The sequence below is a fragment of the Pongo pygmaeus genome, chromosome 13 (assembly GCF_028885625.2).
Source record: "Pongo pygmaeus isolate AG05252 chromosome 13, NHGRI_mPonPyg2-v2.0_pri, whole genome shotgun sequence".
Lineage (NCBI taxonomy): Eukaryota > Metazoa > Chordata > Mammalia > Primates > Hominidae > Pongo > Pongo pygmaeus.
In genome coordinates this window covers 99,653,717-99,667,517 of record NC_072386.2, presented here as the reverse complement: position 1 = coordinate 99,667,517, position 13,801 = coordinate 99,653,717, and the positions used below count along the sequence as shown (strand labels likewise).

General features: G+C 45.9%; 1 protein-coding gene across 6 annotated transcripts in view; it reads left to right on the top strand.

Moving 5' to 3' along the window:
• The window catches only part of EPB41L4B (erythrocyte membrane protein band 4.1 like 4B), a 148,915-nt gene that overhangs the window by 94,658 nt on the left and 40,456 nt on the right, over nucleotides 1-13,801 (top strand). For all 6 annotated transcript variants that reach the window (XM_054500340.1, XM_054500342.1, XM_054500337.2 and 3 more), the window contains exons 16-17: nucleotides 9,048-9,271; nucleotides 12,362-12,480. In XM_054500340.1, coding sequence (XP_054356315.1) covers nucleotides 9,048-9,271; nucleotides 12,362-12,480 — 343 coding nt within the window. The remainder of the gene's footprint in view (nucleotides 1-9,047; nucleotides 9,272-12,361; nucleotides 12,481-13,801) is intronic.

The following is a 13,801-nucleotide window of genomic DNA, read 5'->3' as shown; positions in this document are numbered from 1 at the left end:
AAAGCCAGAGGACAGGGAGCCCGAGAAGTAAAGTTTCCTGTAAACAGAGTAAGTCGCAGGGGAGCAGGGAAAGGATCTGAGAGCACTCATGAAAATGGTGGACACATATGAAGATGGCACCGCAAGTTCATGGGGCACGGGTGAATGATTCTTTGGGTGATCTTGGAACAATTGGCTCTCCATTTCAGAAAAAGTTAGGACTTTACTTCACAATATACACATAAACTCCTGATGAGTTCATAATCCAAATGTGAAAAATAAAAGCTGGAAGTTCACTCTCATGCCAACACGGAGCTCAGGCAAGTCCCCTCACCAGTTAGCATGCATTGCCAACTCCAGGCCTTAGCACATGCAGTGCCCTCTGCCCAGACCGCCCTATGCAGTCCCTCCCCCAGCCACTGCCGTCATCCTTCAGGAGCCAGGACGTGCTTCAAGCATCACTACCCCAGGAAGTCTTCCTTGTTGGTTCCAGTTGGGTTGGGCACCCCTATCCCATGTATCAAGGTAGCAGTGAGCTCCTTGAAGGCTGATATGGTTCGGCTGTGTTCTCGCCCAAATCTCATCTCAAATTGTAGCTCCCACAATTCCCAAGTGTTGTGGAAAGGACCTGGTGGGAGATAATTGAATCAGGGGGCAGTCTCCCCCCTGCTGTTCTTGTGGTAGTGAATAAGTCTCATGAGATTCGATGGTTTTATAAGCGTTTCCTCTTTCGCTTGGCTCTCATTCCTTCTTGTCTACTGTCATGTGAAATGTACCTTTCACCTTCCACTATGATTGTGAGGCCTCTCCAGCCACGTGGAACTGTGAATTTATCAAACCTCTTTCTTTTGTAAATTGCCCAGTCTCGGGTATGTCTTTATCAGCAGTGTGAAAACAGACTAATGCAGGGCAAAGATAACATCTCATTTGTCTTTATCCTTGTGCATGGCACAGTACCAGGCACAAGAGCTGGCCTTCAAATATGTACCAAATGCACTGATATTTCATTTTGTTCTCCGTCTAACCGGTATTAGTTGAGCACCTGCTATGTGCTTAGTACTTTTCTTAGCACAGTGGAGGACGTGAAAACATGTGATGGACAGTCTCCGTTCCTACAGAGTTAACTGTATGGCTGGGAGGACAAGATACATACACAAGGATGTCTTAGCCGGGGGCTTCTGAGGAGGACTTGGATTTTCCTGATGAGTGCACTTGCTGCCTTAAATAGAAGCCAAGACAGATGGGAAGAGGCAGCAGATGGGCAACACTTGAGGCAGCGAGCAGAGAGGCAGGAGTCTGGACTGTGTCCCAGGATCAGGCAGGTTCCTGCTGTGTGACCTGGTCACCTCCCTCCCTGTAGCGAGCCCCCATCCCCCCATATGTAAAATGAGGAGGTTGGACTACTACAGCAATGGTTCTCAGCCCTGGCCACACATTGGATTTAGAGATAGATTATGAAATCATTAGTCTGGGAAAGGGCCTGGGCATTGATACATTTCAAAACCTCTCCTTGTGATATTTTTATCAGCTTTATTAAGATACACATCAATTGTACAACTTAATGTTTTTTAGTGTTTTCACCAAGTTGTGCAACCATCACTGCAATATAATTTTAGAACATTTTCATCACCCCTAGAAGCAACTCCACACCCATTAGCAGTCAATCCCCCTTCCCCCTGCCCGCCAGCCTGCCTAGTCCTAGGTAGCCGGTAATCCACTTTCTATCTCTATAGATTTGCCTATTCTAGATGTTTTATATAAATGGAATCATATAATACTTGTCCTTTTTGTGTCTGGCTTCTTTCATGTAGTATATCATGTTTTCAAAGTTTATCCATGTCATGGCCTGCTTAATATTTCATTCCCTTTTGTGGCTGAATAATGTTCTTTTGTATGGATAGACCATGTTCTGTCTATCCATTCATCAGTTGATGAATATTTGGGCTGTTTCCACCTGTTGGCTCTTATGAATAATGCTGCTATGAACATTCACATGTAAGTTTTTCATGGAGCTGTTTTCATTTCTCTTGGGCATATACTGGAAGTGGGTTCGTTCGGTCATATGGTAACTAATGTTCAGCTCTTTGAGGAACTGCCAAGCTGTTTTTCAAACTGGCTGCACTATTTTGCATTTTCTCCAGCAGTGTATAGGAGTTTCCCCTGGTTTATTTTATTTTATTTTTGAGATAGAGGCTCCTTCTGTCACCTAGGATGGAGTGCAGTGGCACAATCTCGACTCACTGCAACCTCCACCTTCTGCGTTCAAGTGATTCTCATGCTTCAGCCTCCAGAGTAGATGGGATTACAGGTGCCCACCACCACGCCTGGCTAATTTTTGTATTTTTAGTAGAGACGGGGCTTCGCCATGTTGGCCAAGCTGGTCTCAAACTCCTGACCTCAAGTGATCCACCCGCATCAGCCTCCCAAAGTGCTGGGATTACAGGTGTGACCCACGGTGCCCGGCCTCCCCCAGGGACTTTAATATTTATCCAGGGTTTAAAACCACCAAACTGGACAATATCTGAGGGGCTCCATTTCTAAAATTCTGTGATTTCTTATCCAGAATTAGATCCCCAGGGCTCCCCCAAAAAGCTCATGTCACTCAGAGCTGGGCTGAGCTGTAGAGTCTGTGATTGGCTTGTTGGAGCATTGATCACTCAGCCTTGTTGTTGAGAGAAAGCCGTGCCCAGCACTGGTCACAATTCTGGTGGTAGATTCCAGAGGATACCATTATGCAATATGCAACAATTTTTTTTTTTTTTTTTTGAGACAGGGTCTCGCTCCGTTGCCTAAGCTGGAGAACAATGGCTTGATCTTGGATCACACTGCAGCCTGGACCTCCCAGGCTCAAGCAGTTCTCCACCTAAGCCTCCTGAGTAGCGAGGACCATAGCGTGTGCCACCATGCCGGGTTAATTTTTTGTTGTTGTTGTGGAAATGGGATCACCCCATGTTGCCCGGTCTCGAACTCCTAGGCCCAAGCAATCCTCCTGCCTTGGCTGCCCAAAGTGCTGGAAGTACAGGTGTGAGCCATTGTGCCCGGCCCAGCATGCAACAATTTTGACTGAGCACCACGTGTTTGGTTGTCTGGCAGTCCGGGGTCAGGGAGAGGAGAGGCTCTGGTTGGGGGTACCTATGGGATTAGGCAGGGCTGGAAGAGCCCCTGCAACCTCACTTATTCTGCAAGCAATAAAGCTTCTTATGGCTAGGCCCCAGTAGGAACACTAGCTTTTCTGGAGTTGGAGGCCAAATGGGAACTGGGTCTTCCCCTGAGAAAAGGGAAGAGAAGAAATGAGATCAGGGTCAGTTCTCACTCTGCATTTACTAACAGGGCACATTACTCCCTTTCACTAAGCCCCAGTGTCTAAGGCGGCACCAGCAGCTTCCTTGCAGGAAAACTGAAAATTAACCATTAAAGTGCCTAGCACAGTGCCAGGCACATAGCAGCCCCTTCTTCCACACTAGATTTCTTTTCAACTGCCAGCTCATGAAAGCAGAGACTGAAGCCTACATCTGTCCTCTGTCACCCACCCTGAAAACCAGGATGTGGGACCTCCTTTCCAGAATGCCAGGAGTCTGATGAACCTCTGTCTCTGGTGGTGGTGACTGTGCAGCAGGCCTCATCTCCTGGGCCTTAGCCAAGGTCCCTGAGTACTGCTGGACCTTCTAGGGTGGGCTTGACCTCTGAGGTCTCTATGAAGAGGGAAGATGCGCAAACTAGTGAATGTCATTTACATTGTAGTCTGTGAGTGGTATCTCCAGGAGTTCCTCAGGGCACAATCCATGAAGCCATGAGCAACCCCACAAAACTTCTCCATGTTATAATCTTCAGGATGATCCCCCCAGGCGTGTGAGCTGAGAAAGCACCCTAGTCATTCTACTGCTTGCTTAGGAACCTTTGCTCTGCGAAAGACCTTTAACCTGAGCAGATTCAGGCAGCTTCAGGCAGCTTCTCTGACCCTCATCTATTTCTCTCTTCATTTGTTTCTTTCTCTGCCTCTCTCCAAAGTAGCTATAAGATGAAGGTCACACATGCATATTTTATTTGACGTGTTATGAAATGCAGTTTCTCACTCCCTGCATATATATCTTTTTACTGTTTAACTCTTTACTCTGGGTTTCCTTGAAATAAAAAAGTTTTAAATACCACTCATTTTTAACTTGGAAAGACAAATGCATGATACCACCGTGCTCTTCCAAGTCCGTGGCAGACATCAATAATCAATCACCGCACTCTTTCCCTCTGAGTTGGGCACAACCTCAGACTCCTTCTGAATCTTGAACTCCAAGCAGAGAGTGAGAATCAATTGGAGCTGGCATGACAGATGATATCTATTTGCCATCCCTCAGGAACACTTACTCAAAGCTTTCCAACTCCACCTCCAGCCCTGCATGTACGCCAGATCTCTGCTACAAGACATCTTTCCCTTTGAGTGTTCATTCTCACACTCTTTGTTACCCATGTGTTGGTCGATCATAATTTTCTCTGCTCAAAGCAGCCCTCATTCTCCACCTCCTTTTTTCTATTAATGATATGCCGTTTGCCTGGTCCTCTAGGTTAAAAAAAATTTGGAGTTTTCTGACCCTTCCATATCTCCATGTTCTCCCTTTCTCAAATCCAGCTAGTATCTCTATCTTTTCCTTTTGATGTTTCTGTGATTTGTCCCTCTCACCTAGGCAATGATAGTGTCAGACCTTTAATAGGCTGGCGGCAGCAAGGAAGAAGGGCAGGGTGGACGACGATCCCCTCAGTTGGGAAGCCCTCTCCAGGCCTTCCAAGCAAAGGGGAATTTTCTGAGCTCCCAGTCTCTGCAGCTCCTTAGGACAGATATTATTTTCACCATATTTGCAAGACAGGAAAAATAATATTAACAGGCTTTGGGGTCCACAGACCTGTTGTCAAATCCCAGCTGCAGAACTTCATTAATCCATCCTTCCTTTCATTCCTCCTTCCTCCCTCTCCCTCCCCTCCCTTCTTCCTTCCACCAAATATTTATGGAACACCTACTATATAACAGGTAAAGGTCTCCATGTTTTTAAAAGGGAATCTTTTCTGTAAAATAGCTAGCACAGTATCTGAGACACACAGCAAGTACTGGATAAATAGTTGGGGAAAAGGATGATTCTCAGATCCAGAAATTTGCGCAGAAATCGCTTAACCCAACTCACGTTACAGTTGAGGGAATGGAGGCTCAGAGTGACTGCTCAAGCTTCTCCTGCAAAGTAGGGGCAGAACTAAGACTTGAGCCCAGGTTTTTCCACTCCAACTCAGGGCACTTTTTGCTGCCTCCATGGGGCATGAAGAGGGTGGATACTCTGGTTATGTTTCAGGTTGGAGAGGCGAGGAGGGATCGTGATTCCCAGAAGCCAAAATCGTGCCTTCTTCCACATTCTTACACACACACACACACGCACACACACACATATGCTCACACACACCAACATGTGCGTGCACACACACGCACACACACACACACAGAACCGTCCTTGAGCAGAGTCTCCAGGAGGCAGCCAAGATGGGTCAGAGATACAGCTCATGGGGCAATGTAGGGGAGAAATAGTGCCATTTCTTCTGGACTGTCTCCTGCAACTGCAACACAGTCCTCAATGACACCTCCTCCCAATGTCCCCAGGTGACAGGTCTGAAAGCCCTGCTTACACAGCTTCAAAATATCCCAGAAGGCAGTTCACCTCACTCCATCCACCAGGTTAGTCTAGATCCCACCCTGAGGCAGTCTCCTAACAGAGAGATACTGGAGTCTCTCCCCAACCAGTCACCTCCACACAGTGCTCAAAACAAACTCTCCAAAATGTAACTCCCTTGCTTAAGCCCTTTCCTTGATAACCAGGCACTCTAAGCCCTTCATAACTAGCCCCAGCCTGTAGTAGTCTCCCTTCCTGCTGCTTCCCTCCTTACTTCTCCAGACATCCTGCTCTTTCAACCACCGTTCCTTTGCTCATACTATTCCTTAGGCCTGGAACAGCTGTTTCTACCTTTTCCACTGAAAAGAAATTCTACACACACACAAAAATGACAAAATAACACACCTCCTCTGATTTCAAACATGTGGGTTATTAATTGGAAAAACCCAACTACTTCAAGCAATAAATACATAAAGGCATTTACTGGAGCTTATAATTGAAAAGTTCAGTGGTAATGCCAGCTTCAGGTGTGGTTGGAACCAGGAGCTAAAATGATACCATTAAGTTTCTTCTCTCTCTGACTACCTCTAACCTCTGCTCATCTTGTCTTTCTTTGTGCATTGGCCTCAGTCTCACAGGGACTACTTCTCTGTGTCCAAAAAAGATGTTCACGAAGAGCCCTAACTTCCATCATCCTTACAGCCAGAGCCAGCTTACCCATTACACACAGTAGTCACACAATACTTAGACTCACAATACTTTCAGGATCCCACAAAAAGGTTTTAAATATTTTTAAAATAAGAAAAAAATGGATTTTCAGTTGAAGAAAATGTTTTAATATATGTTATTAACATATTTACTTTTATGCAGTTGTGAAATTTAATTTTTAGTTAATTTTTATAGAAAATGGACAAAGGCAGCCGGGCACAGTGGCTCACGCCTGTAATCTCAGCACTTTGGGAGGCTGAGGCGGGTGGATCACGAGGTCAGGAGATCGAGACCATCCTGCCTAACACGGTGAAACCCCATCTCTATTAAAAATACAAAAAAAAAAAAAAAAAAGCCAGGCGTGGTGGCAGGCACCTGTAGTCCCAGCTACTCAGGAGGCTGAAGCAGGAGAATGGCATGAACCCAGGAGGTGGAGTTTGCAGTGAGCTGAGATCGCGCCACTGCACTCTAGCCTGGGTGACAGAGCAAGACTCCGTCTCAAAAAAAGGAAAGAAAATGGACAAAGGCAAAAGTGCTTGTGGCACAAAAAGGCACAATAAGGCCCTGCTTGCCTGTCACAAAGAAAGAGAGAGGCTTCCTTTCAGTTTTCATGTGTTAAATCTTAGGAAAAACTCTGATTGTCCCTAATTGGATCACATTCCAGAACACTCTCATTAGAAGGATGCAGGACTCTGATTGGCCAGGCTCAAGTCTCAGGCCCGCTCCTGAGGAGGAAATGTCAATCCCATACAAACACAAGGAATGGGGTTTCCTATAAGAAAGAAGATTCTGTTTCAAGAATTGTCCAGCAAAACCTAACTGTCTTCCCCCGAATGCTCTTTCCCTTACAAACACCTTCCCCCAGGAGAACTGATTGCTTCCACTTCTGCATTTTCTTAGCAGTTTGTTCTAGTATGATTGTAAGTGACTGAATCACAGAGCTTCCTACTCTGGAGTGTGAGTTCCTTGAAGACAGAGTGAAAGAGTGGGCAGTAGAGATCTGAACCATGGCAATGAGCAGAAAAAGGGGTTAGCCCTGCCGGGGAATAAGAGGAAGGGATCTTTATCTGGGTCTTAAAGGCTGGAAGTCTTCCTGGAAGAAGGGGTATTTTCACTGGGTTGACAGATGAGGAAGGACTCCAGGAGGCACCAAGAAGTAAGAGGCATCGGGATGGGAAGGAGTTAAGGTGGGAAGTAGAAGGACGTAGCAGGAGATGAGGCTGAAAAGAGAAGGGGCCAAGATTGGGGGCGGGGGGAGGTGCTGTCAATGCCACATAAAGGATTGTGGCTTTTATCCTTCAAGCCAGGGCTCTTCACCTGGGTCCATGGAGAGGCTCTAGAGGGCCTGATATTGTGTGTAGAATGTTGTTTGTTGGTGCAGGGAAGGTTCGTGGTATTCACCAGATTTTCAAAGGGGTTTCTGTCTTAAAGTGGTTAAGAATTATTAGTATTAGGCTGGGTGCGGTGGTTCATGCCTGTAATCCCAGCACTTTCGGAGGCTGAGGCAGACAGATCACTTGAGGTCAGGAGTTCGAAACCAGGCTGGCCAACATGGTGAAACCCCGTCTCTATTAAAAATACAAAAACTAGCCAGGTGTGGTGGTGTGCACCTGTAATCCCAGCTACTCAGGAGGCTGAGGCATGAGAATTGCTTGAGCCCGGGAGGTGGAGGTTGCAGTGAGCTGAAATAGCGCCACTGTATTCCAGCCTGGGCAACAGAGTGAGACACTGCCAAAAAAAAAAAGAATTATTAGTTTTAGAGATATATTCAAGCTCCTCGAAGAAGGAGAGCATGGTCTGGAATGTAGTTAGAATAGCACTCTGGCAATTACTCTGTGGAGGATGGACTAAAGGAATGAGCAGAGACGGGGAGAGCCAGCAGGAATCTGTTACAAGAGTCTGGGTGGGAGATGACACGGCCTTCAAATGGGGCAATCCTAGTTGTTTTTTGTTTTTTTTTTTAAAGGAGGTGGTCCACTGGAATTAAAAGATGTTGTAAGCTGGGCACAGTGGCTTACACCTGTAATCCCAGCATTTTGGGAAGCCCAGGAGGGTGGACCACTTGGAGTTTGAGACCAGCCTGGGCAACATGGCGAGATCCTGTCTCTACAAAAAATTTTTAAAATTAGCCAGGCATGGTGTCGTATCCCTGTGGTCCCAGCTGCCTGGGAGGCTGAGGTGGGAGAATCGCTTGAGCCTGGGAGCTTGAGGCCACAGTGAGCTGTGTTTGCACCACTGCACTCCAGCCTGGGCAACACAGCGAGACCCTGTCTCAAGAAAAAGATGTTGTAGCAGTGATGTTAACTGGAGCTTTCTGCATGTTGTGCGTGACAGAGAGGAAGAGAAAGTGACCCCAAGACTTCTAGTTTGCATTATGATCTTGTCATAGGATTATTTACAAATGATTTTTTATTATTGTTTTTACCTCTTCCTCTCATTTAGAGAATGCCTTTTAAAAAAAGAAATAAATGTTATTTCATTTAATTTCAAATAATTCTTTAAGGTACAAGATTTAAAGTCTCTGATATATATAAACTTCTACTTGGCTCTTTTTCTTAAGTATAATATTACCATTGTGTATACTTTATAGTAACTATGGATCTATTTTTTGAATTTATTTCTTTCAGTGTTTAATGCCTAGAAAACGTCTTTGAAAGTACACAGAGGGCTTGCAAGGCATTTTGCTTTTCTAAATCCTGACTGTGTCACCCTCCACAGCTACCCGCTCCCTTCCCCAGTGCCCAGCAGCTCAGACCGGTTGCCTTTTGGCATTGAGGAAAATGGGGGCACGCCGTTCCTCACCGCAGCTTCAGGAAGGCATCACCACCAGCACCAGCACCAGCATCAGCACCAGCACCACTCAAACTACAGCCTCTCACTGACCCTGGAGAACAAAGAGGGGCCTCTGAGGTCCCCAAACTCCAGCAGCAAGTCCCTTACAAGTGAGTAGGGGTGGAGGGGGCAAGGCAGGACAAGGGGGAGCAATGCTGCAGGGCATGAGACTTCCCTAGATTATTAAGACAGACCCTTGTGGTGCAGCACACAATGGTGGTCACGTTATGCTGGGCTACCAGGTTTGGGCCAGAGTAGACAAGAGCCTTATGCATTTGAGTAGAAGCACTTTGGGGATTATGGCTTACCAATAAACTCTAATTTCATTACAGGATCACAGTTCTCTACCTCCTTTCTTTTTTTTTTTTGAGGCGGAGTCTGGAGTCTGGCTCTGTCACCCAGGCTGGAGTGCAGTGGCACGATCTCAGCTCACTGCAACCTCCCCCTCCCAGATTCAAGCAATTCTCCTGCCTCAGCCTCCCCAGTAGCTGAGATTATAGGCATGTGCTACCACACCCAACTAATTTTTGTATTTTTAGTAGAGATGGATTTTCACTATGTTGGCCAGGCTGGTCTCAAACTCCTGACTTCAGGTGATCCACTGACCTCGGCCTCCAAAAGTGCTAGGATTACAGGCATGAGCCACCGTGCCCGGTCAAGAAGTGAAGGCTTTTGAAAAGTGATGAAGTCATGAGAGTTCCACTCTTATGAATAGATCAGTGCCTTACAAAAGAGCTGGATGAAAAAAATCCCAAAGTGCTGGGATTACAGGCGTGAGCCACAGTGCCCGGCCTCTACCTCCTTTCTTAACAGTTCTCTGCCTCTGTGGTACCCAGCACTGGCTTGAGCAATGGAAAAGAGGAAGAGGGGAGGGGAGCGATGGCTGGACTTTCTACTTTCTTCACATAGAAAAACCCATTCTATCCCATTTTTGACATTCCACTTGAGAGAGCAAAGTGGTGTCAGGTAGATCCAATCTGTCTACTGTTATGGGTCCCAGAAAGAGAAGTTACAAAAATAGAGAGTGAGCAATTAGAAATTTTATTATTTTATTTTATGACAGGGTCTTGCCATGTTGCCCAGGATGGTCTTGACCTCTTGGGCTTCAGCAACACTCCTGCTTCAGCCTCCCAAAGTTCTGGGATTATAGGCATGAGCCACCATACCCAGCCCAGAAATATTGTTAGCAATATGATAGACTGAGTTTATATCTTTTAAATCTAATAAAAATACGGGCTTTGATTCTGCATGTCCATTATTTTATTTTTCTAGAAACTCAATTTTATTATATGTTACCGAAGAATTCATCTTTGGTATGAACAGAACCTGTTGTTTATCAAATGTGGTTTGAAAAGTACTGAAGGCTGGACGCAGTGGCACATGCCTATAATCTCAGCTACTCAGGAGGTTGAGGCAGGAGAATCGCTTGAAACTTGGAGGCAGAGGTCGTAATTATGCTTGTAATCCCAGCACTTTGGGAGGCCGAGATGGGTGGATCGCCTGAGGTCAGGAGTTTGAGACCAACCTGGCCAACGTGGTGAAACCCTGACTCTTCTGAAAATACGAAAATTAGCTGGGCATGGTAGCGTGCACCTGTAATCCTGGCTACTTGGGAGGCCGAGGCACGAGAATCACTTGAACCTGGGAGGTGGAGGTTGCAGTGAGCCAAGATGGTGCCACTGCACTCCAGCCTGGGCGACAGAGTGAGACTCTGTCTCAAAAAAGAAAAGAAAAGAAAAGAAAAGTACTGAAGTGGAGGCTTCGATTCTAGCTCTTACCCTTGAACTGAGTTCCCTCTTTGATCTTCTATTTTCTCATCCATGAAATAGGGTAGAGGGTATTGAGATGATGACCAAGGAATCTTCCAGCTCTGATATTGTGTGAGTCTGTGAGCTGGTGAGACAGGATGGGCCATCCAACCTTCACTTTGGGGCCACAGGGAACAACTCTGTGTCAGCTGAGCTGGAAATGGAAACTCAACACCCACTTGGTATTGAAGAATCAGAACTCTGTCCCTCATCACTATCCACGCTGCCCATGCCCTCGTCCCTGCCTCATCTTTGTATATCTAAATAACCATAACAGCCTCCTAAAGGGCACCCACTCCAGGACAGTCTCCAAATAGAAGCTGCCAAAGTCATAGTTCTCACCACATAACTCTGACCACATGCCATAAGACCTTTCATTAGCTCTTCACTGTCTGGGATAAAGTCCTGGCTTCTGAGCAGGGCCGTACACAGACCTTGCGTATCCTGACCCCTGCCAAGGTCTTCATTCTTCCCTCCACTCCTCACCATACTCTAGCTACACAGAACTACTCTCTTCTCACAAAATACTCTACTGGGTCTCAACTCTGTCCTTTGCACCTGCTGTTCCCTTTGCCTGGAATACTTTTCCCCACCTTGTTGAACTCGTACACAGCCCTTAGCAGCCCATTCAAATGTTTGCTTGTCAGCGAAATGTTCTCTAACACCCATCCTCAATTCCGTCTTGCTCCTTTAGCAATTAAATAAACCTTTTCTCAGTCTTCTTCGGAATATCTCCACATGTGTCCGTCATCCCCATTAGATTAAAATTGTGTCTCATTCACCTCTTTCTTTCAGCTCCCAGATCCCAATTGCTAACGATACTTGGCACAAGTTTTCATATGTAATGAATATTTAATATTTAATGAATATTTAATGTATTAATGAGTAAATTCAAGCTGGAAGGAGAAATAGTGGCAAATGAATCCGAAGTAGCACAAAAATAAAAATCAATGGATTTGATTTTAGGAACATAACATGGCTTTTAAGGGCACATTATATGCCTGTTAGCCTGAACACTAATCTTTCCAATTTGCATAATGCTTTTCCATTTTTAAAGCATTTATACATAAATGACTTCATTTGATATTCACAGCAACCCTGCAAGGTAAGTAATTTTATTTTCATTTTTAAATGGCTCAGAGGGTCAGAGAGGCAAAACAACATACCCAGGGGCGTCCAGCTCCTGTGTGGGACAGTTAGGCCTTGAAACCTTGACCTCAGATATTCTCACACCCTATCAGCTGATGCCTACTCAAGGCATGAGAGCTGCTGGAGGAGGAGGAGGCCGGCAGAAAGGGTGCTGGGAATCGGGCGCTGGCAAGTGTCCCTTTTCCCCTGTATCTATCTGTCCTTTCAACCTTTCCTTATTTATTTCTCCTGGCTGCTTTGTAGAACTGAGTCCAGGAACACCTGCCTTGTTCAGTGAAGCCGCTGCCCATCTAAAGAAGCTGGAACTGGAAACTGTGAAGGCTGCTGGACCCTGGCCTCCTCTGCACATCAACATAAACAAGGTGCCAAGGGCCGGGGCTCTGCCATGGACTTGGTGCTGACATCAAACCTCTGATTACTACCCTAGCCTGCCTGCTAAACCAAGCGCCTTTGCCTTGGAGGGATCTCTATTCCATCTTTCCTGACATTTCTGTTCAGGCTGTCCTTTAGGAGCAAATATTTACTCACCTTCCTTTTGGGTGAATTATAGCGTTAGGCGTCGTTCCCAGTGTTTTGCCCGACAGGCTAGATCTGTTTATTAGTTGTCTCTCCCTCCTACTAGACCGAAAGCTCCAGAAGGAGCATCCACATTTTGCATTTCTAGCTTTGCATTTCTAGCCCTCTATCTCCCTCTGACAATGCCTAGCACATTGTAGATGTTCAGTAACCATTTGCAGATGGAAGGAAGGGAGGGATTAAGATAGGGAGGGAGAAGGACACAGGGCAGAAGCCAGGCCCCCTTTTGACTAGACCTATTCTTACATCCAAATAGGCAGCCTTATAAAAGTCAAATTTTATCTTAGAACGATACATACAGTAGTATTCAGTATACATACAGCTGGATTCAGTCTGTCATTTAGTTCAACCTTCTCAATGTCTCAGACTAGAGGAAGGGAAATGACTTTCTCAAGGTTGCACAGCCCTTGACAACCTTCTCAATGTCTCAGACCAGAAGAAGAGAAATGACTTTCTCAAGGTCACGCGGCCCTTCACAAGGTTGCAAGGCCCTTGACTCTCCATCCAGTGTCCTTTGCACTCCAACATGCTTCCTCGTTTTCTTTGCCAGCGTTTCTCAACTTTGGCACTAGCAACATTTTGGCCTGATGACTCTTTTTTGCAGTGGCTGTCCTGTGCATTGTAAAATATTTTGCAGCCACAATGCACTAAATGCCACTAGGGACCCCCATCCAGTTGTGACAACTGAAAATGTCTCCAGACATTGCCAAATGTTCTCAGAAGGGCAAAATCTCCCTAGTTGAGAACCACTGTTGTACATACATTTTAATTTTTTAAACCCCCAAAGGAAGAATCTTTTTCATTCCTGGTTGCTTTCTTCCATTTTAATGCTTAGCTTTGTCCCTTTATGAGAGGGAACAGGAAGAATTTGGAAGAACTGGCCTGTGCAGCATGGGAAGGTTATACCTCCTGCCCTTCCCGTCCCTGCCCTTTCCCATAATCCCTCAGCAGGGCGGCCTAAAGTTCCTCTGATTACTAATGGACCCCAACTTCAGGTTTAACCTTCAAAGCCCTGCTCATTCACTTTTTTTTCCTATACCACCCTCCGTGATCACCAGCTAGAGAGAATTCCTCCTGCAGGATGGCTCTGATAGCCATTCAATCAAC